This window comes from Pocillopora damicornis, chromosome 14 (genome assembly GCF_964200805.1).
Source record: "Pocillopora damicornis chromosome 14, jaPocDami1.2, whole genome shotgun sequence".
Classification (NCBI taxonomy): domain Eukaryota; kingdom Metazoa; phylum Cnidaria; class Anthozoa; order Scleractinia; family Pocilloporidae; genus Pocillopora; species Pocillopora damicornis.
Window position 1 is genome coordinate 17,607,200 of NC_142683.1, and position 27,126 is coordinate 17,634,325.

At 39.6% G+C, this 27,126-nt stretch overlaps 2 protein-coding genes across 2 annotated transcripts in view; both read left to right on the plus strand.

Annotated features, from left to right (window-relative positions):
• The first annotated feature begins 371 nt into the window (after positions 1 to 371).
• On the plus strand, positions 372 to 3,446 carry LOC149034809 (tenascin-R-like). Its single transcript, XM_089194913.1, has 4 exons — positions 372 to 450; positions 566 to 1,195; positions 2,213 to 2,441; positions 3,083 to 3,446. Exons 1-4 carry the CDS (start codon positions 372 to 374, stop codon positions 3,444 to 3,446), a joined length of 1,302 nt encoding a protein of 433 aa, XP_089051039.1.
• Positions 3,447 to 5,033: 1,587 nt separating this feature from the next.
• LOC113686797 (uncharacterized) overlaps positions 5,034 to 27,126 on the plus strand; it is a 35,478-nt gene continuing 13,385 nt past the window's right edge. Inside the window, exons 1-24 of the mRNA XM_089194914.1 lie at positions 5,034 to 5,277; positions 5,901 to 6,287; positions 7,563 to 7,967; positions 8,072 to 8,197; positions 8,875 to 9,162; positions 9,791 to 10,204; positions 12,399 to 12,655; positions 12,733 to 12,850; positions 13,564 to 13,794; positions 14,426 to 14,734; positions 15,182 to 15,292; positions 15,404 to 15,634; positions 15,795 to 15,935; positions 16,733 to 16,823; positions 17,604 to 17,824; positions 18,844 to 19,172; positions 19,600 to 19,738; positions 20,503 to 21,171; positions 21,583 to 21,701; positions 22,635 to 22,690; positions 23,084 to 23,229; positions 23,915 to 24,205; positions 25,189 to 25,482; positions 26,559 to 26,843. Coding sequence (XP_089051040.1) covers positions 5,034 to 5,277; positions 5,901 to 6,287; positions 7,563 to 7,967; positions 8,072 to 8,197; positions 8,875 to 9,162; positions 9,791 to 10,204; positions 12,399 to 12,655; positions 12,733 to 12,850; positions 13,564 to 13,794; positions 14,426 to 14,734; positions 15,182 to 15,292; positions 15,404 to 15,634; positions 15,795 to 15,935; positions 16,733 to 16,823; positions 17,604 to 17,824; positions 18,844 to 19,172; positions 19,600 to 19,738; positions 20,503 to 21,171; positions 21,583 to 21,701; positions 22,635 to 22,690; positions 23,084 to 23,229; positions 23,915 to 24,205; positions 25,189 to 25,482; positions 26,559 to 26,843 — 5,902 coding nt within the window. The remainder of the gene's footprint in view (positions 5,278 to 5,900; positions 6,288 to 7,562; positions 7,968 to 8,071; positions 8,198 to 8,874; positions 9,163 to 9,790; positions 10,205 to 12,398; positions 12,656 to 12,732; positions 12,851 to 13,563; positions 13,795 to 14,425; positions 14,735 to 15,181; positions 15,293 to 15,403; positions 15,635 to 15,794; positions 15,936 to 16,732; positions 16,824 to 17,603; positions 17,825 to 18,843; positions 19,173 to 19,599; positions 19,739 to 20,502; positions 21,172 to 21,582; positions 21,702 to 22,634; positions 22,691 to 23,083; positions 23,230 to 23,914; positions 24,206 to 25,188; positions 25,483 to 26,558; positions 26,844 to 27,126) is intronic.

A 27,126-nucleotide genomic window follows, 5' to 3' on the forward strand; every position in this document is an offset into this window, starting at 1 on the left:
ACTTTCTGATACCAAAGGAGCACGGATTATTAAAGTGTCATGACTGCCTTCCTAATTTTTGCGTTCCAACCAGCCACATTTGGCCTATACGTTTGTTGTGTCTTGCAGGGCCTTTGCGTTTTCGCTCTATCCTTATATAATCATCTGGGTGAGTACTATCATTGTTTTGGCGCCTTGTAAATTATGGACCACTTGTGTTTAGTTAAAACCAGTGATTACAAAACTTGAAAAGCTTTCACCCACTGAATGACTTATGTCTTCCAATTGAATGCAACAGCGAGTGCGATAGAATTTTTATATCCAACAAGCTAATCTACGATAAGAGAAGTTAGCATTCCTCGTGTGTCACAAAATTATTTTTATACTCCATCATGCAAGCGTATAATGCATTACTTTCATGTGCAAAGCGTCGAAGGTTGCAGATGATTGTGACAAGTTACTTTGGAACATGTAAGCTTTCTCAAAGTCGTTCCATCACAGACTATTGGTGAGTAACAATGTTATAGATGTATGAGTAACTATGAAATAAGATACTTAACTCTGAGGTTTGCTTGTATCTTTGTAGTACATGGGCGAGACTGCTTGGAACTTCTTCACGAAGGCCATACTGACAATGGCGTTTACAGCATCAGTCCAGATGGAAACAATGCTTTTTCCGTTTTTTGTGACCAGAAAACAAATGGAGGCGGGTGGACTGTCTTCCAACGTAGATTGAATGGTTCAGTTGACTTTTATCTGAACTGGACTGATTACAAAACTGGCTTTGGAGACTTATCCTCTGAATTTTGGCTCGGAAATGACAACATTCACAGAATCACCTCAAACAGTTCACAAATTTTAATCGAGCTCAAAGACCATGCAAACAATACGGCGCATGCGTCGTATCAGTCCTTTCAAGTGGGCTCAGAGGACGAAAACTATGTTTTACATTTTGCCGAGTATTCTGGCACAGCGGGGAATTCCTTGTCTGGTCAACACGATGGTATGATGTTTAGCACAAAGAATCGAGACAACGACTTTTCCAATGGAACCTGTGCACAATTTTGTAAAGGGGCTTGGTGGTACAAGGATTGCCAATGGTCAAATTTGAATGGTCTTTACACTGGAAATGGGTATGCGGGTATTACTTGGTATCACTTGAAGGGGAATTATACTCCTCTCAAGGAATCCGAGATGAAATTAAAGCCCCATAGAGGTAAGTTAGTAGAATAGCATAGGACGTGTAGAGAGATAATTTGGGGAAAATGGTAGGTTTAGAGTTCGCAGTGGCCACGAAGGTAGAGAAAAGAGTGCAAATTCTCTCTCCTGTTATGACTGTTAACCCTTTGTCCCCCAACAGTGAATATCATAAACGGTTAGGAATATATGAAAGTCATATATCTAAACTGCGGATAAAGACGTGAATGAAAGTGATCCTCGCAGTAATGTGCACTACTTGAGCAGTAGTGAAAATAAGGCCTGAAAAGAAAATTCAGGCCTGTACGGGATTTGAACCCATGACCTCTGTGATACCGGTGCAGTGCTCTACCAGCTGAGTTAACAAGCCAACTGGGAGCTGGTTATTATGTTGGTTCCAAATAAACCTGTAAAGTGATGAATAGCACTGCATCGGTATCGCAGAGGTCATGGGTTCAAATCCCGTACAGGCCTGAATTTTTCTCAGGCCTTATTTTCACTACTGCTCAAGTAGTTCACATTACTGCGAGGGTCAGTGACTAGCATCTAATTTCTCCTCACAATATCACCCTTGGATCAAACATTAAGGTCATGAGAATAGAAGAAATGATCACCAACTAAAGCAGCTCTTGATTATTAAACAAATTCTCTTTGTCAGCACCTTGGGAAATGTATAGTGAATAGTATGGAGAATATGGATACTGATGTCAGGGGATAATGGGTTAACAGACGTACGATAAGTGCTATCGATCATGACATGGTTAGGGGAGGGGAGGGAAAGCAAGGGCGATGGAAAGACTGTGATGTCATCAAATGAGATATAAAGGTAGCTGCTATCTTGGACTTACCTACGAAACTTTTAAATTGGCGATTAGCTTCAGTTTTTTTCACCGAGTAAGATGAAAATCTACCTCGATGCTTGCTAGCATAGAAGAAAAATGAAATTTAAAGTACACTATTAATTCTAGATTAATTTCAACCTGATGTAAAGACTGTTTTATTTTTTATTATCATTATTTTTCTCTCCTTTCCAAAGAACGTGATTGGTCATATGACTTGGTATTTAGTGGGAGGCCAGCAGATTTCGTATACCTTCCCCGAATCACTGACCTTCAGGATGTAACAGCCTGTTGGTGGTTGAAAACCAAAACAACGTCAAGCTGGTCAGAAGTATTCTCATTGCATCAATATCCAGATCAAGTTGTTCTAAGCTTCTCTTTCGGGAGTAGTGCCACCTATGCCTTTCAAGTGCACGACTATAGGATGTAAGTTTTGACTTACTAGGAAGCTCGAATACTCTGGCTGTGGCCGGACTCACAAACTGAAAATTTAGTTTGATTCACCTGGGCGGCAAAAACTTAATCATCAAAGACTAGTAGCCACCTCACTAGTACGGTGCACACAACTTTATATGGGTTGACCCCTGGATATCTACAATCTCGATGTACATCCCGAAATGATATTACTTCGTACCGACTGTGGAAATCTGAGAATAAATCGGCTGTTCCACAGTATAATCGGTTGCACTAACTATTTGAAGAGGAGTTTTCCTTTGAGGGTGCTATGTAGTTGAACAGCATTTCCCGTGAACTCTGATCAACAGTTTCTTTAGGTGAATTTAAAAGTAAAGTGCGTCATTATAACTTTTCAATGAGACGGCATCCTAGAAAAGAAGCTTTAAAGATATAGTAGGTTTTTATTCTAATAGTATAGCATTAATTGTTAGTTTAGCTCGCAAACGACTTATCCCTCCTCTGTTTCCGCTGAAAACAAAATGAACCAGCCCAAAATCCTCCACAAATCCCCCTGGTAATAAATGATGACTGGCCACTTATGTGAAGCTTTCTCACGGCACTTGAAACCCAATCTTGCTCGCTATAAATGTTTTTCTATTATCGATCACTAGGACCTTCACCGTTTACGATGCTGTTATAGCTGATGATGAGTGGCATCACGTGTGCATTGCAAGGTTCTCTAGAGATGGCAGCTGGATATTTTACACCGACGGGGTTAAGAGAGAAGAAGGAGTTGGCCTATCCAGTAACTTTAACACTGGAAACGGTTATTTGAAGTTTGGAATGATCAGAGGCGTCATTACCGGCTTTAACATGTGGGATCAATACATAAATAGTACGTCTCAGATTGAGAAGATAGCGCATGCGTGTTCATCATTGATCGGAAATATCGTGCCGTGGCCAGAAGTATATTTATGGCGGAAGGGAAATGTGCCCAAAGTCAGCACTTCACTCTGTAAATTCCAAGGTAAGTAACCAAAGAGCTCTTCCCTACTCTTCCTCCGCTAGCTTTAAAAAGGGAAGGGGAAATGTGAAAACCATAGTAAGAGACGAAGCAAGGGAAGGGAGAAGTTTCTTTTCGCATAAGCGAAGTACGAAAAAGTTTCCTGGGAGGGAGATTTCCCAGCTAGCAGCATACAAAAAGTTGCGCTTTCATTAGGGATTTAACTTTGTGTTAAACCTTTACAGAATCATCACATTGGAACTTCGAAAAATCCTCGATATCCAATCAGAGTTATGATGGTCTTTCTGGTAAAAAAGGAACCTTCCTAACTGAGAACTGGGATTCTCTAAAAGGTGTGGCCAGCGTAACGGCGTCAGATTTCATCGATTTTGACAGCCACGAATCAGAGTGTCTGAATGAACCATCTCTTTGTCAGCACGGTTTTTCGCTGAGTTTTTGGCTACGTCATAAATGTAAGTTTGGTGTTTATTTAATATATGCGTATCAGTAGTTGGATGCTTACCACCGAGCTGTTGGGCTGCGTGGACTGGTGGCGAGAAATTTCATATACCACTGTGTTGCCGTAGTTCTAGTCATCTATATTTCTATTAAAAAAACCCAAACAGAAAAACTTGCGCACTTTTTCTTCTTCATATTCAAACAGTCTTGTACGTACTTAAGCCTGTGATAAGCTGGCAAGGTTCTCACAAGTCTTAAGTATGATGGAGATTGAATTTCACTTCTGCTTATGGTTTCGAAGCGAATGAATTATCTTTCCCAAAACTCCTGATCACCTTCGTGGATAAAACCAACAAACGTGAAATCCTTTGGAATTACAATTTGAGCCTTGGTATCTTATTGCAGTTCACTTCATTACTAACATCGCTGGGTTTAATGATGAACATGATGCATTTCTTGGAACTCTGCTGGATGGTGCTTTTTCCAGAGAAGGTAACTGGTATCGCTGTTTTAAAGCTTTCCCCGGCTGGCAGGGACAACATTTTCACACGGCATGCGACGGGAAAGGACCAACAGTTACAATCATAAGAGTACGAGAGAACATATTCGGTGGATTTCTTGACAAAAGCTGGGGAGGTGAGTATTTTGGTCCAAACTGATTTTCATATCAAAGACACTTTAGAACATTGATACATAATCTTATTATAATCACACTGTTAAACAAACTTGAGGAAGAAGACATGCGACTAAAATCTTTAGTAATACTTTAATAATTTCTCTCTCACTGCCAAAGCTGTAAAGAAAATTTAATCTGTAAGAGAAAGGAGAAAAATTGTTGCTATTGCAAATTAAGAATTTTTTGAAATGTTTAGTGCTTTGTTTAGATACCCTCACTACCCCTACTTGAATCGAACAGCCAAAAGAAAAAACTTGTTTCAAACAAGATCCTAAATTCTGTATCAAATGTTCGAGCGCACCTCCAATCACTAAGCTCCTCTCCCCACACCACCCTTGCAACCCCTTCAACCCCTTCGTTTAAAGGGACGGACGAGTTACGTTTCTTGCCTTGCCTGTTTTCGTTAGGCAATGACGGATTTATCAACAGCTCAAAGGCGTTTATCTTCAGTTTAAAGAATTTACGAGGACTTGCTTCTTTCAAAATGGATATTAAGTCTGACCTTTGGACTAAAGCAGCCAAACAACGCAGCCAGTCTGGACCCATATTTGGCGAAACTGACCTCGTGATTGACTCCAATCCCACCGCGTCCATGGAGTCATCAACAGATCTTCCCAACGCTTACCAATTTCCTTCCCATATAAACTTGGCATCAGATGAACAAGATAACTTACTAGCGGGTAGAAAAGGATTTGTAGTGGATGACTTGGAAACGTTTTATTACGAATGTAAGATTCTATGATTATCAAATGAGTTGATAACGTAAATTGGCTACCGTGAAGAGTTTCAAAGCTGACGTTTCGAGCGTTAGTGAGTTGATAATTAAAACCGTAATATTTTGCTAAGATCAAAATATCCCAAGGGAGAATGGCTCAGGGAAATGGAATAAGGCGAGGCCCAAATTAGATTACGCATAGAAATCGACGTCTTGGAGTACCGAGTGTGTAGGATTTTGCAGACATGGCCAGGAGTTGTCTCCAAAATGGCGGCGTCCATCGTGGAATTCGAACGGTTAGGATACTCTCAGAATTTCAAAATGCGTTAAGGATTAGATTTTGAAGGTTCTTTTGCAATGGTGCGTTAAACTATTATTTGCTCTCTTAAGCGTTCGCGAGTTTCAAATAACACTGGTATTAAAAATTGAGCGCCAATGCTTTTATACGCAAAGCGATTCCGGTTTTGCATTATTGTAAACTTAAATTCATAACTTTGTAATTTTCCCAAGTAATTCCTCTTGCATTGCAAAGATGTATATTGTTACTGCATCAATGGCGAATATAATAACTTTTCTGTCGCATGCTCATTCACTTTCATTCAATGGGCTGCTTCTCAATTTATCTGTCCACCTTAGTTTCTCCATCAGTTCGCTGTCCGGCTGGTTGGGAGTATTTTGAAGGTTCCTGTTACTGGCTGACGAGCCACCAAGCATCTTGGTCAAAGGCCATGACGCTCTGTCGTGATCAAGGCGCAGATCTTCCCAAAGTGTCGTCAGCTCAAGAGAACGATTTCCTCAAAAGGAACGGAACGTACTGGTGGCTGGGTCTGAAACGAGACGAAACGCACGGGAGTATATTCAAGTGGAGCGATGGATCTTTACCAACCTATACGAACTGGGATTCCTATGAGCCCAATGATCATAATGGAAATGAAGATTGTGCTTGCTATGATACGCACCAGACGTCCAAGTGGAATGATTTCGGATGCGGGGCAACGTCGAGACACGTTGCTTGCGAAAAAGGTTTCTGCAATTTCCTTGAGATTTTTGTTTAAATTCAGGTTTCTTATGCCATAGTAGTTACTCTAAGGTAGCTATCGTACTCTTTTTATAATTAGTACTGTCGTACTTTTTGTTGCACTCAGCGATGCTCATGGTTCTAATTAGTAGCATGCCTTTTATTTACCTTTACGTCATTTTTTGGCGTCTCATGTTGAATGATTTCAAGCCACTATTCGCGGGTTTTTGCATGATACGACTAGTTAAATTGCTCCAAGCAGCGAATGTTTAAAGTTGATCACATTAATTAAGAAATGGTTAGCATGCAGCGTGTAACCATCGAGTTATGGATGCACCCAGGAGGTTGCTAAGCAAGAAAGAAACGAAAGAGTCGCATAAGGCGATAGCCGAGTGTGACTCTAGCTTGTTGAATCCTTAGCAAATTTTTGAGGTGCATCCATAACTCAATGGTTGCACACTGCACGCTAATCATTTCTTTAATAACATTGAGAATTACAAACATCTTTCGTTTCAAGTAGGAAAAAAAACCATAACAACAACAGGAACTAACATCAGCATGTAGCTTACGGGCAAGTGGAGCGAGCGTATTAGCTATCAGAGCGCGCGCTTTTGTAAAGCTATCCATAAATTTCAACAATAAATTGTTAAATAAATAAATAATAAATAATAAATAAATAATTGTTAACGCTGTGCTCTCCATCCAACTACCCAAACCTCTTCACATGAGCAAACCTAATTCGAGGTAATGTGAATGATGTCGAACTAGAGGGGAGGCGAACTATGAAGTAAAAGGGTTGAATGTCCTCTAATTTTGCAAAATTTTTCCAAACTTGAAAATGGTATGCTTTAAAGCGCCTTTAAACAACATTCGAGCGCTAAAATTGAGAGCCAAATTAGGGATTTCATTTTATACTGCTGGAGATCATCGTCGTAATTGAATGGGATAGCAGAAAAAAATATTCGCAGGGAGCATTTTCCAGGCAAAACTCAGGGCACTGATTTGTTTAGACCTGTAAAAGAAAAAGACGAGAGGTTCGTTATGATGTAAGCAACGCAAAATACATACTTAGTGACGCATCTACAAATTCATGATTTGTATATCATTAAAATGCACATTTATTTGCGTTTCGGTCATTTTGAACTTCATGAAAAGGGCACACTTCCTTTTAATTTAAATATTCCTTAACAACGCAATTGTTGAATACATTAACACACTGATGTCAGTATGCCAATAATGCTTAGGTGATATCTATTTTTGCTATTTCGATTTCTACCCAGATAGCATAGATGTCATTCTTACAACGAAAAGCATAGGTGAGCACAATCCTGGGGTTCTTCTTGGATACCACGAGTTCAACAATAAGTACCATCTTTCGGTGTCGACGAGAACGCATAACTGGAAACTAGGGCTTCCGAAATTTCCTCTGGGATGGCAACACGTGGGTATCACGTGGAGTAAACAGTGGGGAGTACGCTTCTATCAAAATGGCATCCTAACAGCAGAGTCAACCAATCCTTCAAGGATTCGTTACGAATTCGAGGATAAAAATACACACTTTTTCATAGGACGAGATTCGTCCGATTCGCCCTCACCAAGACGGTTCCACCTACAGATTGCGGACTTAAGGATGTGGGAGTTGGTTATTCCCCAACAAAGAATGGCTGCTGTTTACAGTAATGCAGGTGACCAAGTTATTCCTTAAGGTTTCATTTTCTCATATTCCCTCTCTGGCTTGCATATTTTTAGTTAATAACCACCTGCTTAGTTTAATCTGTTGGGTTTTTAGCCCTCCCTTGGTACGCATGGAAAAGCGAATACGGACAAGAATTTCAGTGGAAGCTAAAAGAAGATCGTCAGGAAGATAATCCTGGAGATTCGAATGACGTTGAAAATCCCTTCTCTCTAGAGTACGGTCAGTATATTTATCGTCACAGCTATGCCTTACGATGTCGCCCTCTTAAAGGTCAGAAGAACTGCCGTTTATACCTTAATATTGTTTGGTTTTTTATTCATATAACGAAAATACATCAGAAAAAACCGAAACAACTCCTGTAGGGTAGGATGAACCTTGGTCCGTTTCTTCATGAACCGGAGTTGCTCTTCTTGCGTAAAATTTAGTGTGAGGCGGACTGAATCTCCTTTCTTTGAGACTTTTTAACTTTAAAATCAAAATGCCAGAGGAACGATTTATGCACTTGATGTCCTAACCGATGAAAATAGTTTCTATGTTCATTCAGTTCTGCAAAAATTTGGGAAATTCCACCTTATTTCAGCTTAAAAGAGACTTCGTATGGTTGGTAAGGGTTCAGTACCAATAATTAGAGCTTCACTTTCAATGAAGGATCGTGGAAAATTTTGTTCATAAGAACTAAAAAAAAATTGTTGTAAACCCTGCGGTTATACAAAATTGTTTATTTTAAGTCAGAATATCTTACTAATATTTTAAATGTTGTAGCTGGAGACTCACTTTCCTTACGTTTCGCTGCGTTGGAAGATCTTTATCGGATTTTTGTATTTTTTTGTGGTTTTACTATACTTAATGATGTTTTTACTATTAATAGTTACTATGTTTACTTATTCCCATCGTAGAATACAATCATATCGGATGTTTTAAAACTGACTCTGGACCGCTGATACCAAGTTTGGAAGGCACCGACCCTCTCCTGGATGGCGACTACACCACTAGAGTAGACGTTTTCAAGAAATGTCTCAACGCTGCGCGTAGAGAAAATAATACGGTGTTTGCTATCAAAAATGGTGGCGAGTGTCTGTCCTCCTCGGGAAACCTTACAGATGTTATCGCAAAATATGCACCATCTAACATGTGTGTTAATAATAATGGCGGACCCAATGCCATGGATTTTTACTTTGTTATAGGTGAGGGTATTCCAACTTTTTCTGAATTCTTAGATTTAAATTTCCTTTAGTGGGGTATCAGCGAAGAACTCCTTATTTAATATAGTTTAAAACAAATGGTTTGTCCGAAAATCCATTTTTCAGTATTCTTGCGTGAACTGTAGACAAAAATTACACTTTATCATAACGCTTAACCTTGATTAGTGCAAAGAATTCTTGCAAAGAGGTGGTCTCTATTTCTTTACAGGCCTCGTATCAATCGAAATTCCAATTAAACATCATACATTAAAGTTTTTTTAGCTAGATAAGTTTATAACTTATATGTCATACCACCACAATCCAAATCAATGATTCAAGGCGAAACTAATAAAACTGTATAAGATGTGGAACCAAATGGCCAAATTTCAGATAACTCGTGGAATATATATATAAGCCATGACTTGGAGAAAGAACGCAAAATAATTATGACTTATAGCGCTGTAGATAGAAGCTATACTTATTTGTCCAAAGTAATTTTTAAAAATTCACTTCTCCAGTTTAAGGGCATCCTCGGGGCTGAAGGAAATTTCCCATGATAGGAAGTCTTTGCTCAATGGAGATAACAGATACAAAGTTAAGGGTGCAAACTGATATTTTTCTCTCTCTGCAGGTAATAACAATGCCGCATATCGAAGGCTGACCTTCCAATCGAGTGAGATTCATTCGTCATCTTTCGCCACCGATGGCAGTCGTTACAATTCACCCTCGGAAAAATGCAGCCTTACAAGATCAGAGAAAGATCCATGGTGGATAGTGGACCTAGAAAGAGACATATTGGTTCGTGATGTATATGTCTTTGTGTACTATGAACTCCAAAGGAACTTTCTGTTGGAGACAAGAATTGGAAATCATGGTGGGGCAAGTTTACAAGAAAATCCTTTATGTGGCATTCCATTTAGATTGAGGAACTCAACTTGGCAAAGAACTCGTTGCCCTGTACCTCTACGAGGGAGATATGTGAGTATCATGAGGATTGTGGACGACGGAAGTTTGCAACTTTGTGAGGTAGAGGTTCGGGAAGAAGGTTAGTAAAACTGATTGTGCCAGGGTCAATGAGAAGATAACTTAAAATTGCTAGTAACAGCGTAAGGTAGTTTCGCTTTGACTGATCACTGCTGATACCGTAAATTGATGGACGACAAAGTATTGGTATAGGTTTTTTCAGAACTCCATTTATGTTATCATGATGCTTGCTCACTTACAACTCGATGATTACCATGTTTTCTTGATGATAGGGTTCGGAATCTTCATCAACTCTTGGTTCACTATCACGGCAAAAAAACAAGCGTTCACCGTACGGAAAACGAAGGTTGAATTTACGGAAAACGTGGCAATTTACTATCGTTTACCCGTGTTTTGCCTACGGAAAATCCGACGTTTTCTGCGCGTTTTCGCATCGGTGAATCCCAGTATTCGTTCCATTATTCGGTAGTTTTCCTTTGCGGTAAATGCAGGTAAACAATTCATTTTCCGGCATTAACCGCTCGGTTAACACATGGCAAACAGCGTGTTTTCCTTTCGTTCATTGGCATTTTCCGAGTGAACAACAACGTATTCACCGGAGTTAACAGCTGAAAACACGCATTTTCCGGGAAGGTTAATGTGTGTAAATACGGGAAAACATAATATTTTCCAGAGTTTGCAGTTCGTATAACGCATAGAAAATGCCATGTTTTCTTTTGTTCGCAACCATTTTACGCCCGGTGAACGAAATGTTCACAAGAATTATCCAGTCGAAAGCATGCATTTTCCAACGTTTTTCCGCAATAGTGAATTCGAGAAATTTCGTGAAAACGCATTTTCAGGCGTTTTACCTTTTATTGTTGTTCGGTTAATCTATGGAAAACAACATATATTCTGCCATTTACAGCCATTTTGCGCATTCCAACGTTATGTTCACTGGTATTAACCAGTCGAAAGCATGCATTTTCCGGTATTTTCTGTAACGGTGAATTCGTGCAAGGGATGCATTTTCCCGCGTTTACTGCCGCACAGTCAATTACTGTTCGTTGTATTTCACTTCCTGGACTCAGCTCTACTGCAGGTTCTCAAAGCATTTTGTCCTATTTCCCTCTCCCAGACAGGATTAGCACTCCTTTAATAATTCTTATCAAGTTTATTAATGCACAATGATGTTAGCGGTACAATTTATTCAGAGTCCAAAACGGAGCCTGATAACAATCATGTTTGTCATCCTCATTTCACTTTACACATTTTTTCTCTCTAAATCCAAAAGAGGCAAAACTTAACCCGTACAGTATAACTGATATTATGAAATTGGAAGGATGACTGTCTGAAAAATTATGTGCGGGTCTATATATACAAAACTATAAACATTTTGCAAAAATGAGTGTCAAGGTTTGAAGAAAAGATAATTATGTGAACTTCATGTGCTGAGGGAATCAAGGCAACATTCTGAGAATACCACCTTACATTTAATTTTATTCCTTAGATCTATTTTAAAAACTTCTAATGTTTGAAATTGCAACTGAAGAATAAATTTAATTGACAGAATTTTCTTAAACCTTAACTGTGAAGGCTGCATGTATCTTTGACTCTGATATATTAATTATAACAGTTTGAGCCAAATTTGAAAATCATTGAAACTTCTAAAATATTAACTTAAAGAGAAAATATTTACTTGGACTGAGAAAATCTTGGAGTACTCCATCTGATGGAGAACAAGAGAACTCTAAAAGGAAGAATGAAAATTGCAGCCACCTCTAATTGCGTTACATAATTGCATAAATCTCTTGCAATCTTGATTTTTCCTTCTGATTGTAGACAACGTTCGACGAAGGGCTGGTGCCCAAAAATTCTGGTTTGAAACTCTTTACGGTGGCAAATCTACGTTAGCAACTCAGTTGATAATACTAAATTACTCTGTTATACTCTCCCACCGAAAAAACTTACCCCTTTATTCATTGACTATATCAGATCCTGTCATAACGCTACCAGGGTGTAACCTGGGCTGCTCATGACTGAATCAATACAGCCAATCAGAAGAAAGAGAAATCTCATACGGAGCCAGTGAGGACACAATTTAAAAACGAGCAATGTGCTTGAGGCGCGGAGAAAATATTTGGATTGGTTTTAGTTTTATAGCTACTTGGCTGATAAATTGGCAATACCGGAGAACCTTCAACGCTCTGTTGAAAATTGCTCTAGATTATAAATAGCCCCCAAACAGTTGTAATGTTTTGCTTTTTTTTTTTCAGTGATAAACTACGCCCAATCGAGCTTGGCCTACCCTCGTCAAAGCGGAAATCTCTCTGTCCTGGAAAGCCAGTTCCTTGTAGAGACATATAATTGTTTGAGGTTTTATTACTTAATGTCTGGAGAAAACGTTGGCAGGTTAAATGTCTACATTATTGACCAAGATAGAAAGGTAGCGTTGGCTTGGCGACTGACTGGTAGTCAAGGAGAGGACTGGGAACTTGGTCAATTTCGCATCGATGCCGCCCAGGGTTTTAAGGTTAGTAATTTTTTGGCAGAAAGAAATGATCTTTTTCTCTAAAGACAAAAAAAAATCTTCAATTTTCTGCTTTTCAGATCAAATTTGAACGTGTAAGCGGAGACAACAGCTATGGTCAGATTGGCATCCGAGACATTTCGGTAGGTGTTAACGAAGACTGCCCATGTGCTCCAACTCAGGCCTGCACGAAACCAGGTGAGACTATCTTCAAATAGATTTGACGCAGATTTCCTTATTGAAAGAATATCTCCCACCGGAGATTTGACATTTGGCTGCAACTTTGGACTTTGCATCTCGTGCGGGAGATGACTTGATGACTATGACTATGAATGACATAAGCTAGAGTCCTTTTGCATTTGTTTCATATGAACTTAAGTTTTCATTTCCGAGTTTTGGCGTAGAAGTATGCTATGTTAGCTTCTCTCAGACTCAACTCTGTAGAAGTGTGTGATTTCAATGATCGGGATGAAAATATGAATGATGATAGAAATCTCGACAACGGAAATGATGAGAATAATGACGTGGATAAGCATTAAATCTCCTGTGCGATAGATTATATTAGTTTAACGTCGTGTTTCAAATGAAATATTGACCCTTGAGACCAAATTTTTAAGGAGCCAAGGTGATTCATTTGTGAATGGGAACATTTGTTGTTGATGTCAGTGGAATCTGATCGTTACTTCTCCTAAAACTGTCCAAACGTTAATCCTCGTTTGTGACAAGGGTCCTTTTCAGGATACCCTCAGCTCGAGGAATATTATAAATCTTCCTGTTATATGGTTTTCGATATCGTGTTTTATTGTTGATGTTGTTGCTGTTGTTGTTGTTTTTTTTAATTAGGAGTTTGATCCAGATAAAATGGACCACTATTATCAATTTCCCACAAATCTTTTTTTCATATTCCTCAGGTTTTCTCTCGACTATCATTGGCCACAATTTTAAATTCCAAGACCAGTTGTTGCGGTGGCTATCTGAGGTAGAATATGGCGAGAAGTACTGGGCTCCATGCTATAGAGGCACAAAGGATGGTTGGTCAAAAGAATCATTCCATGCTAAATGTGATAACGCAGGCCCGACAGTAACCTTGGCAAGAAGGGAGAATTATCTGTTTGGTGGCTTTAGTGATCATAGCTGGCAAAGTAAGAATGTTTTCAATCTATCATGAGTTCGTTTAGTATTCATACTCCATGCAAGGTCAGAAACTCAGATATCTCATCGGCTGATGCGAACATTGTCAATAACTTCTGTAGCACGACTTTTAGGTGTTGACCCCTTAAATGCCTATACTGTTCCCCCAGCCCGGATGTTAAAGGAGGAGGGCTGGGCATGGGGCTGACAATCTCATCCCCTTAAAAAACCTTAGGTCATGGAAACTAAAGCCAAAAAGTGTAGAGAGTTGATGAAAAACTCAAGCGCTGACGTTTTTGCGACGCGAACGGCGAACATAGCGTGAGAGCCATATTTTAAGGCGCGCTTCGACATAAAAAATGAACTAGAAAGCGTGACCGCTTTTGATAGAATTTCCAGGACAAGCTCTAGGAAAAAAAAAACAAAAACCACTACCAAATTCTGGCCTCTATATGCGTCTCAAAAAAGTTAATGTCCAAAAACCTCTTCTTCCTCTTTCCCAGAATTTCTTGATTATTATAGCGAAATCTTAGCTTCAACGTACTTGCGTTACCTTCACTTCAAAATTGATTAAAATTGGTAAGTCAGAACCTTTACAAGTGATGGCTAAATTTCCCAAAACTCTCTCCATTTTTATTGCAGGTTATAATCCAGCACGAGTTATTCCATCGAAAAAAGCTTTCCTCTTCAGTCTGGAACCAGTCGGGAATGAATTTCCGAAAAAGCTGACCGTGCTGAGCGAGAAAACCTACCAAGCTATAAGGAGTGACAATTCCAAAGGGCCTTGCTGGGGTGAAGATCAAGACCAGCTTTGTTTTAACGGCCAAGAAGTCACAATAGGAATCAATGTTGGTGGTGTCTTCAATATCAGTGGGATTGCCAATCCCAGCAAATATTTTCTGTTGGATTCTCCTTCACCAGCCGATGAAGTCGAAGTCTTTACAATATCAGGTGAATTGGAATGACACAATGGTGCCCAAGATATCGTGCTATTTCACTGAATACACTCTGTGGATCGATTCGGTGCAAAGCTAATTAAAAACCTGTCTGTGGAATTATACACTTTTTTCGGGTGTGGAGAGTAGCCCAAGGTTGTATTGGCTTTGCCTTGCTACGTTCTTTGATTGAGACAGTCTCGCGGTATGTTTAAATTTTAAATCAGTCGCATGCTAACTAAGCCAACCAATCGCGACTTGTTCCTTTTCCTTTATTTATTTACGCCGATATATCTTTTGGGCTTTATATTCTCTACTGCTGAGCGCTCTGTAATGACAATAGTACTGGTGGTGATGATATGATGATGGCGATGGGACGAGAAGAACTGATGAATAGGAAGCGATAACTTTTGCGTTATTTACAAAGGAACATTCTCTGCATAACCATTCTCTTCTTTACTAGATTCTTTGTGCGACCCACCCTGTTGGGAAGGAGAAACCTGCCATGAGATGACAGGAAAATGTATGTGTGATCCAACCCTAAGAGGAGAAGAAATGTGCCGAAGGAGACAACGTAAATATAAGATATTTTTCCTCATTTTTTGGGAGAGATTTTTTAACTGAGAGATTAACAGAGGCTGATTGATATTTAATTAATAATTTTTTTCTTGCCTCTCTACGTTAGAGTTGCAAGTTTCTAGAGACAGACATTGCTATGATAACTGGGCTCATCGCAGGGCGAGTTACTGTAATGGTCGACTATTTGCTCGGTATGACGTCAAGAATGGCGAGAAGTCACGCGAATGGCGGTGTTATTACGAAGAGGCACTCACCTGGGATCGCAAGCATTATGACACGACAAAAAAGTCGCCCTGTTTCCACACAAAGAGTGGATTAGAACTTTTCACAAATGAAGGTGAATTTGGAAATAGAAGAGAATAATCTCGTCTTGTTTCCTGTTTCCCATTTTCTGTTCTCCATTCTTCGCTTTCCTTGCTCTTCATGCTTTTCATTTTGCGATCTATGTTTGACTTTCCTGGTCATACTCACATTCATCACTGTTGCTTATACTGCAGTGCCTGCCGTGGATATTTACGTTCGAAGCGAAGGCAAAAACGATCCAAACACTCTTTGCCTTTCTTACATCAAGGTGAACGGTCGGGAATACTCTTCTCGTCACAGGGGACATAACGTCGTTATTGTGGATGGTTCAACAGGTAATTCAGAGGTCGCTGAAGTATTATCGCTAAGTTTTAGAGAACAAGAGAATTACCGCCCCCTAAAGTAATCCCAGTGGATTATGGTTTAAAAAGTTCGGCTTCGATCCCTGCCAGGTCAATGAGATGTGCCTCTTTCCACCCAGGAGAAGCAATGAATAATTTTAAGGAGGATAGCTTCTGGAATTGCAGGGTGATAAAGTTACTAGCGATCGACTGACAACATTTGCAAAAGGAATAGCAATACTCCTGATCTTTTAAAATTACGGTAAGAAGACTGAGTGAAGAATCATGAACGACGTATGACTTAACCTGGTGGCTTTCAGCTTCGCACCTGAGGAAAACAGTTGTTTAATCTTTATTTATTTCATTAAGAGAAGCGTGGTCACGCACTTTTAATAAAACGTCGGCTTTAAATGGCCAAGTTTTCATAGGATGTCCAAAACTACCCCATTGACGCCTTATTACCGAAGTGACAGTGAAAGAAACCAAGATTAAGTCAAGAGGGCGAGTCTGGGAGAAAATGTAGACGATTTCACCGAGTCTTATCTGATCATCAGCTCTAAAGAATAAAATGACGAAGCCTCAGTAACTTGTTGCCAGATCGATTTATCTAAGAACTTGAAGACGACTGGTCGACTCTCTAGACTGCAGTCCTATTTACGAAGATGATGGTTAGACTCGGTTGAACTATCCTAATGAAAGTCTTCTCATCCGAAGCCCGCTTTCCATGCAGTCTAAAAGTTTATTATTATCACTGTTACTACTGTCATTATAACTATTATTATCAAATTTAGGCACAATTCTTGGAAGAGAAGGATTTGATACTTTTGCAAGTCTCCAGAATGGTGAGAAACTCAGAGACTTTCTAAACACTACAAGCGGAAAGTAAGTAAGCAGTGAATCCACAGGTTGCTTTACAGTTTGTTACCTCTTAACTTTGTTATTTCTTTTCATTCATTGTAGCTTTTTACTTCGTCAGCTTTCTTAAACCCGTCAATGCCTTACTAGTCATCCCATTCCTGGTTTTTCATTTCTTAACTCCTCTCTTTCTCTATTGTCAGATCCTGACCTCTATTAAGGTTCTAAAACTCTATACTCAGTTTTCCGTTTCCTAATATTCCACTGTCGCTCGTTTTCGTTACTTTTCAAATTTTCAGTCTCCTCTACACAATTTCCAAGTTCGTAAGTTTCGTAGTTCCGTAGTTCCGTAGTTCCGTAGTTCCCTAGTTCCGTAGTTCCGTAGTTCCATAGTGTCCTAGTTTCGCAGTTTCATTGTACCAGTTTGCAGTTCCGTAGTTCCATAGTTCCGTAGTTCCATTCTTCTGTAGATCCATGGTTCTGTAGTTCCATAATTCAGTAGTACCGTAGTTCCGCAGTTCCTTAGTTCATCAGGTCCTCCGTTCCATAGCTCATCAGTTTCGTATAATTAGTGTCTCAGTGCCCCAGAGCCTCGTTTTTCCATTCCCCAGTTCCTCAGTTCTTCAATTCCTTGATTTCTGAGTTCCTCAGTTCTTCAGTCCCTCACTTCTTCAGTTGCTTAGTTTCCTTGCTTCATTTGAGCATCCGAAATTTAATTTACACGGTCGGCTAAAATTATGCTTTTTCCAAACAATTATGTATCCTGAACGCTGCAGTCGCATCTCTAAAAGCTTGCTTTCTCTGCAGCCAAATTGTTTTAGTCGCCATTCAAGACAGCTCAAGACACGCTGAGCCAGCGGTTGACGCTCTTAAGAGACTAGGCGCCACTGATCCTATTTACTATGGCCATCGAGAAAGTTTTGCTTTTGTCGGGTACGCAGGAAACAACAAGCCACCATGGATTTCTCAAAAACAAAATCGAATCAGCAAGGGACCCAGCGAGATAATTTTGTCCAAAAGTTCGATAGGTTAGTTTTTTGAACGTTTCATAAAAAAAAATGAACATAAAGTATTGAATCATTTTTCAATTCACGTGCAAGAGAATCTCAACTGCATGTTATTTCAGAGTGAGAAAAGCTACAGTAGTCTCGAGACGTGGTAACGACCACATGTAAAAATAAAATTCATTTAATTATTCTATTTTTACGCCATTTTCTTGATCAGGGCAACTGAACGTGCAAAATGTGTGACGTTACTCGATTGTAGAACAAGGAAAAAAAGAGGCCGCACTGATTAATCCAAGGGATTTTAAGCACAGAAATCCTGGGTTCCTTCGGTTTTTTTTTCGGTGAACAAAACATATGGCTTAATCAACATATAATACAAGCAGCCATTTTACTAGCTGAAATTTTGCACATTTCTATTATTTTCGTCGGAAAGATTTCTACGTAACTAGCAAAATTTCTGCTAGTACTATATGTTAAGCCATCTTGTAAGGTGCACGTATTGAAATCCACTCCCTAATTAGCATATGGTAAATCCAGCGGATCAATATCAGTATTTGGGCAACTGCCCACCTACCCCTCCCCTAACCCAACAACAGTCAATCGATAACAAGTCAGGGTGAATGTTAGGTTAAGGGAGGGGTAGGTGGGCAGTTGCCCAGATACTGATATTGATCCAATCCACCAACCAGTAACAACTTAATAGAATGTACTGGTAGTCAGTGTAGTGAGTTTGCTCACGAATACCGTCTTAAGGGTCAATTTGAATCCTGAGTAAGAATCGATTTCAAACATTTCATTGATTGAATTCCACATAATTTTCTTGTGTATAGTTTGACGAATCCCTGGCCACCTGGACACAGTTGTTCAGGGGGCAGATAACACTACCCAGTGGATAATTCGCTATTGAACAGATAAGTGCTAACAAAATGTAGTATGCCGTCATCCGCTTAGAGATTTATCCAGTGGATAGCGTTATCCACCCTTCCGACAACCGATATCCACTGTTCTCAAACACCTTTTTTGTGCCTTCATGTTTCAAGGAACAAACTGCAGAGCCCTGGGTATGGAGAGTGGCTTCATACTTGACTCCCAGATCACTGCTTCGACTGAATACAATTCTGCACACGCAGCATGGTATGGACGGCTGAATTTTCGAGAGGGTAGTGGGATTTGCGGTTGCTGGGCGGCACGGCATCACAAAAACCACCAGTGGTTTCAGGTGGACTTTGTCAGGACTGTTTCTCTTGGTAAAGTAGCGACTCAAGGACGGGACAGCCAACAGCACCCCATGTGGTTGACGAGTTATTCTTTGTCTCACAGTCTGAATGGTATTGACTTTGCCTTGTATCAACCGAATGGCTCGCCAAAGGTAAACGCATCTCGGCTCCCATTTGCTTCTTACATATGAAAAACCGAAGTTCATGCATCTAAGGTCACGGTTATTTCATACGCCTCAAGCTAAATACTCCATATGCCGGTTATGGCATAATCATCTCCACAATAATCAGCGGAGGACTCTAAAGAGGCAGCACACTATTCGCACATATTAGGGCGCGCAGTAAGCTCCAAAGGTTGTGGTCTGGTCTTTGACTGTCATATAGTCATGGTTAGGAAACACCGGAAGATTCAGCGGATAACTAAAAGTCCAAGGTTGAACTAAACAGTAATCATTATTTTGAACAGATTCAAGACAAGAAAATAATATCTTCGCTATCGCTTATAAGGAAAGTAGGATGTTTTGAGAGCGACGTGTGCAGTTTAAACTTACTCTTAAATTGCCTTTACGCTTTTTTCAGGTTTTCAATGCTAACGAAAATGAGACTGCAATTGTCTACCACACAATCAATCCAATCATATTCACGCGCTACATCCGGGTACTGCCACAGACTTGGCACAGTCGTGTATCCATGAGAGTGGAATTCTACGAGTGTGATGGTAACTAATTTCCTGTTCACGCTAGTGCGATTGATTTGAAAAGCGCATCTTTGTTTACTCCAGTCTTTCCCAACGTTCACTCTTAAATTCAAACCTCAGCCAGTGAAAAGTGGGTTTTCCGTAAAAGATCCCCAATCAGGGGAGGCTGAAATCAGGGGCTATTTAAAAATATGGAATTAAATCAGGATAACAACCTCTATCTGATAAGTTTGATTATTCTTAAAGCTGTTCGTGGTAATTATAGTGAGAAGTTATTTGTTGATCACTCCCGGGAGTTAAAGGGTTTTTCATTTGCCTCCCTGCTCGGTTGAAAGAGTATCATAACGGTGTCACACACATCATGGTTCAGATCCCGTTGAACTTGATTTCTCCCGAAATGCAAACGTGGGTACTTCCATCGTGAATGTCGTTTGTGCTTATAAATACAACCTGGGGGTGATAATTGAGTCAATTTAGCTGGATATGTGCCAATGGTCTCTCAGAATCCCTACCCCATATTCTGCGGCCAATTATAGACGCCATCTTGTTCATTTTTAGAAAAACGTATTTTCGCAATTCCATCTTAATCACCCTTTAACTGCGAATCTTCACACTTTTAAATCATTACTAACCAGTAATATCTTACTCCTAAAACTCCGAAAATACGACCCCATTCAGTGGCACACCCTTCCCCCCGCGGTCATTAGTAAGAAGTTTCCCCCCCCCAAAGGGAAATGCAGTTAACTAAGTTTTTTTTGCTCATTGACTTTCAAATTTATTGACAGGCCATGATGTTTTTGACATTGAAGACCTTTTTGTAGCTTCCTTATACCTATGGACGTTTGATGATATTAACGACATCAAAAACATTCGAGGCACCACGTGGTCGAAACGGAGCAGATCGGTACAGTCCGTCCCTGGCGTGCGTGGCCGCGCAGTGAAAACTGTAGGAGAACCTGGATCCATTAAAATATCAGCTGATCATCGTTCCCTATTAGTTACTCCTTATAACACCAAGGCGGTCACCTTAGCACTATGGATCTACTATGAAAGCCAGGGACCACAGGTTACCCAGACTATACTGGCCGCCGGTGATCAAGCAAATGGAGACCGAGGAATCCATTTATATCAAGCAGACGGAAGCGTCGAGGAGCTGACGTTTGAAATTAAGTCTGCATTCAAGCTTTGTGTGGCGAAATTTCGAGTTTCACAGCGGATTTGGACACATTTGGTTTTTATGTGGACAAGATACAACCATGCCACTATTTACCGTAACGGAGTGTCGATCACGGATTTGTCAAATCACTGTCATTCGGGAGATTTTGTTGATTTGTATGATAATGCAATAACGATAGGGTCCACTTCCCTTCCGAAAGCTTCATTTGATGACTTAATTTTATGGAAAGTAAAGCTATCGAAAACACAAGTTGAGAAACTCTACAGGTACTACATGGGTAAGTGTTCAAAACTCTGAGGGAGAAAATTTATAGCGAGAGTCAGTCGCTATAGGAAAGACTCGTGACGTTAATGAAATTGGACAGCATTCAGTTTTCAGTTAGAAGTTGAAGTATTAATTTGTAGGTTCAAATAGTCGGATCATTGACAGTATCTTAGCAACTGTGTACCTACCCCTCCCCTAAGCCAACTCTAACCCTAATTTATTATCATTTGACTTTTGTTGGGTTAGAGAAGGGGTAGGTGCGTAGTTGTTCACATGCTGACGTTAATCCAAATAGTCATTGAATCCCGTGAATCAGCGTTGCTAGGATGCCTTGTCGGAGATTTATGCACATCGAAAAATTGATCATCATCTTTGTCCTTATTTCGTGTCCCTATTGACAGTAATTTTGATTCTTTATCAACAGGTGCCGCAAATCTTCACGTCAATGTGAGCCTAAAATTAACAGACGAAATTTATCGACATGAAATGTCCCAAAAGGATTCGCAAATGTTTAAAGATAAATCGTCTTTGCTTATGAGTCAGGTTGGTATGACGTGTGAATCTGCGTATATTGACAATCAATGAATCATGCTTAAAGGTAAACAGAAATGAAATGAAGGTTAAGGATCACAAGTATAGAAAAAGGAAGGAAAATTCTCGTTTATCAGTTGTTATAATCCAGTCCCTGAACCTTTCGCGACGCAAAGGGGGTGAACCTGGGCGGATTAAGAATTTAGGAACTGGACAATACTTCAAGATAATTTAGTATTATTAACTGAGTTTTTAACGTAGATTTGTCACCGTAAACAGTTTCAAAGCTGGCGTCTCTCGCGTTAGCCCTTCATCAGAGCGATTGGCGGGGGGCTAACGCTCGAAACGTCAGCTTTTAAACTCTCTACTGTGGCCAATTTACGTTATCAACTCAGTTGATAATACTAAATTACCCTGTTGTTCTCTCGCACCGACGCAGCACCACAGTTTCTTTAGAAACTTACCCCCTTTACTCTTTTATACTTCAATATGCAGACCAAGAGACACGTTGTAGCTCCAACTCTCTACATCGGTGACCTACGTTTTACGTTGACAATTTACCTAATAAAGGAATAATCCCTTCACTAGAAACTGATAAATGAGTGCCTGGTTTTATTCTGAATTTTGCCATTGGGTCTAGAAAATACTATCATTACCTTCATTTACGTCTCAATGATTGCCTCGATCGTCTCAAAATTTTGTGAATTTTTATTGGAACGATTCAAAGAATCATTTGAAAAGAAACCTTTTCCATCCTTAATACCTCGAGGGTCAAGTGCAAAGACGCGTTCCTTAAATTTTAACTCACGACTCGCATAGCAATGTATAGTTACCCGTGATGGGTCAAACCTCTCTATCTACAACCATTTCCTCTGATACGGGGATATTTTTGGTGACACTACTCCACTGCTCACGGACAATTATCCTATGATCCAATTATGGCAGGTTTTAAGTCTTTATACAGGAGATCAAGTTTTAACAGTGGACAATTTTGCGTTCTGGTATGTTATACTTTTCATAAAACACTTGCATCCTCACCTGATCCAACTTTAAAAAAAACCAGTTCATTCGTAGCTGTGGCTGTCATAGTAGTATATTTTATTTAGGCCCGTACAGGCCTGAATTATTTTTCAGGCGTTTTTTTCACTATTGCTTAAGAAGTGTTCATTATTGTGAAGATCGCTTTCATATTAATTTCTTTATACGCAATTTACATATATGATTTTCATATATTCACAGTCATTTTAACATATTTTAGGTTTACTCTTCATGAAAAACTAACATGTAATCACTTTCATACATATCTCATTTACACTACTCGTACAAGTCTTGACAAATCGTAGGGGTTAGTGCTCTGAAATGTGTTGTAAATGACTTAATGACATGTTTTCTAGGAATATGACAGTCTTGGGGGCTAACTTCACTGTACGTTTCAAAGGGACTGGATATAAAGAAATAGAGCCACTTGAGCATAGTATTGTGTCAAGACATAAGTTGGGTAACTTCGCGGTACAACTTGTTGCCATAGAAGCCAATAACGGTAAGTTTGTAACCAATTTGATTTAACTAATTAAAGTGCTCCAGTTACCCTAATTTGTTGAGGATGCTCAGATCAAGATTTAGGAAATAGGTAAAAAGTTGTTCTATTTACAGAGCCTCTTTACGTGAGCGTGATGTATGATGTAGTCGGTCAGCGATTGTATACCGTTCGGTTAGTATCAGCGCACCCACCGAGCAAATACTTTTTGCCACGTGTGACAAATCGAGATGAAAAAGATGCGGAGTTTTTTTTTCAAGTTTGATTCCCGTACATGGACTATATTATTTGTATGGTAAAATTCCCACCTCCGTTACTGAGATTGATTTGGAATACCCACTATTTGAAGTAAATCACAGTAACTCTCTCTCTCTCTCAGAATAGTTTTCTAGGCCGTCGATTAATACCGACAACAGCAACTAACTCCCAGATGACTGAGTTCTTATATACATGTATAAAGTATTCTAGAACATTCCGGAATCCTACAACACAGCTACCCTGGTAGAATTAGGTCATTATCACATAATTTAATAGAAGGTTCGGGAAGGTTTGGGGTTCCATGTCGACTTGACGAGGCATTCTAGATATTTCCAGAAAGAACTCTACTCAAGTCACTAGCCATAACAGCATTTGAAACTTCGTAATAACCAAATGTTAATTTATTGAATGCTGTTAAACTTTAATTCAGTTTACACAGAGCCACTTAAAATCACTGCAAGATGCATCAACTCGACCGCAGTCTCTTTGTCATGGAATGAACCCGATAATTTGACTCATGGAATTTTTCGTGGAGTGGAGATTTTATACCGCTTGGCTGATTCATCGCAGAGGTTCTTAGTCATGACAACATCCGGGATACCTGAGTACCACCTGGAAAACCTACTGCCATACAGAGTGTACGCCATTAGTGCCAGACCCCTCACTTTTCAAGGAGAAGGAAAGGAAAGTAGAGAAGTTTTTCTGAGAACAGGAGAAAGTGGTGAGTATAACGACTTGCATCGCATAACAATGTTTTATCTCTAAAATTAGCCACTTTTTCTATTACTTTTAATATTCCTGTGTTAATAAAAAGTCCTTCAAAATAGCTAGGGTGCATTTTTATAGCATTTTCCCTTGAAAAAAACCAATGTTCTTATGACCAGCGTGGCAGACTCCTCATCGAAAGGCGTTAGTTCGATAGCTTGCTAAGTTATCCACACGTTATTGCACTCCACCAATAGTGTAAGTAGATATCCGCAAACTGTCAGGAAAAACTGAAAAATTGGCAGAGGCTCATAAAAGATTGAGTGTAATCTCATATGAGAAGAGCAGCAATATTCCTGGTCGCTTTAAGCTTCGGAAATTGGGGCAAGCTCAGACATGTTGGGTCACTTGGCTGGATTATAACTTGCCCCATCGTTATCAGTCCTTGCATCTTTCTTGTCGGGAAATACCTCTCGGGTTGAAGCTCTCTAAAGTGCGTTTTGAAAGAAATTTCCAAGCGTGTTGGTTTGTTTATTTAGTAAAAATGACAGGACATATGTGGATCGATGTCCGTATTTGAGCAACCGCGTACAAGTGATGAAAAGTTTTGGTTAATGTTGGATAAGGGGAAGGGTAGGTGAGCAGATACTGAAAAATTGACATTGATCCTTTCGATCTACTATTTGAATAAAGTTTAGCCGTTGTTTATTAAATCCGCGTTCTAAACAATCCTTATTTTGGCTGAATCTTTTATATAAATAAACATTTATATTTTTGTGAAGAGCGTCAAGAGGGCCGAAAGCTAAAAGTAGAAGGACAATTATTGAACTAAATCAACCCTCCTACAGTGAAAGCATAAAGCCCACTGATGCTTTAAAACCGTTGCTTGAAACGTACTTCGAGTAAATAACCAGCCTTTAAAATCTACATTCTGATGAATCTGGATGTCTGTCTTGTTAGAAAAATGTCTCTAAGGGTATCTTTCTTATTTGTTTATAGTTCCAACGTTATCTCCTTTAAACGTCAGAGGATTCCTTGATAGTTCAGAGAGAATCAACGTTACTTGGCAACCGGTCCCACTGGAGCATCATAATGGTATAATTTTAGGTTATCGAGTCGTGTACGGCACACAAGGTGGATTGCACAAAAATGTGACGGTTAACGTTACTACCTTGTCGGTAGCACTTGGAAACCTACAGACTTATACTCTATACCACATCCGTGTTGCAGCGTTTACAGTCATGGGAGACGGAACTCTAAGTGACGCAATTACAGTCAGATCACAAGAAGGAGGTAGGTTATATAGGCAAATTGAAGCAAATCAAAAAGGGAAATGTTCGCAATCTTCCACAACCAAATTGGACACAGAGGTCAAAGGTCGGGCAAGCGCGAGAGGATCAATTCTGGCTGGCCGAGTGTTACTTTACCGCTCAAAATTTGACAGAAAAACATCTTAAGAAACAACCGATGTTTCGAAAAATGAGTGGAAGAAAATAAAGGCGTTGATAGAAATGTGTAAAAGGAAACAAAAGTAGGGAACAGAAAAACTTGAGACTTTTCGAACGCAATGATTCTTTAGTTACGGCACGAGCCATATGGGTTCCTGGTTACAGTTATCCTGTTAATTTACCATTCTGTTTTGAGCTTAGACAAACCTCACTGACTTGTGTGATTGTTGTGACTCTTTTGAGAAAACTTGGCTCTGACAGGCTGACAGCACGCCACCTAGTCATTACAATGTTCGCACATGCGCGATGGTTTCACTGCTGTATTGCTAGATTACCGTATTTACCCGCAGATAGGCCGCACCCGCGTATTGGCCGCACCCCAAACTTTCAATGGTTTTCATGGGAAAAAAAAAATTGTTGAGGTCGAGTACCCGGTAGTTGTATGTGTTGTAAGTTAGGAACAATTTAAAGCGAACATTAAAACGCCAATTTACTGTACTACCGTGAGTTCTCGTGCATATTAATGAGGTGTCAAAACGCTTGTACCCGCGTATAAGCCGCAACCTCAATTTCGGTCCCATTTTTCCTGGAAAAAAGTGCGGCCTATCCGCGGGTAAATACGGTAGTTTTATTAACACATAGCTGTTTAAAAAAAGATTTTACAAACCTTATCACTTCCAAGATCTAAAGATCCATTCTCTGGACTAGATGCTCATAAATTCTTATAGTTTTATCTCAGGGAATTTGATAACATCCTGTTACATCGATAACATCCTGTTACATTGATAACATCTCTCCTTTAAAATGTTTTGACACTGTATGAAGATTTCATTTTTGATTGCATCTAAGAACAAAAGGGTTAATGTCTCTTGCTTAGTACAAATCATGGAACTCATTCACTTTTTCATTCATCTATACCAGTACCCAGTCACCCTCCTCCAATTGTAATGGCGCACAGCACAAGCTACTCAAGTATTAAGGTCACGTGGCAAGCCATTCCAAAGGAGCAAGCTCTAGGAGTTATTAAGGTTTATTTTGTAAGAGTGGTGGACGCTGAGATTGAATCTTTTAACTGCGGTAGCTTGTTAACAAACACGATATCTGGGCTGGAGAAATCCAAGATGTACAAAGTTCAAGTGGCTGGCTACACCTCCAAAGGACTTGGAAACTTTAGCCGGGAGGTCGAAGTGGTCACAAATGTTGATAGTAAGTTGTTGAGGTCGCTTGAAAGAGATAGCCTCCCCTGGTGAGTCTCTTATAATAAAGCAGTGGTTTTACAAAACGCGATCATGCCTTAATAGTTTAACCCCCAAGAGTGACTGATCTCTTATTTTTCCTTACAATATCACCCTTGAATCAAAAATTAAGGTCATGAGAATAAAGGAAGGGAACGAAATAAATCAAAGCCACAGCAACGTTAGGCCTCTTTTGACTTTCAACTTAGAATCTCTTTCTCAAGCTCATATCATTTTCAATTAAATTCATTTGT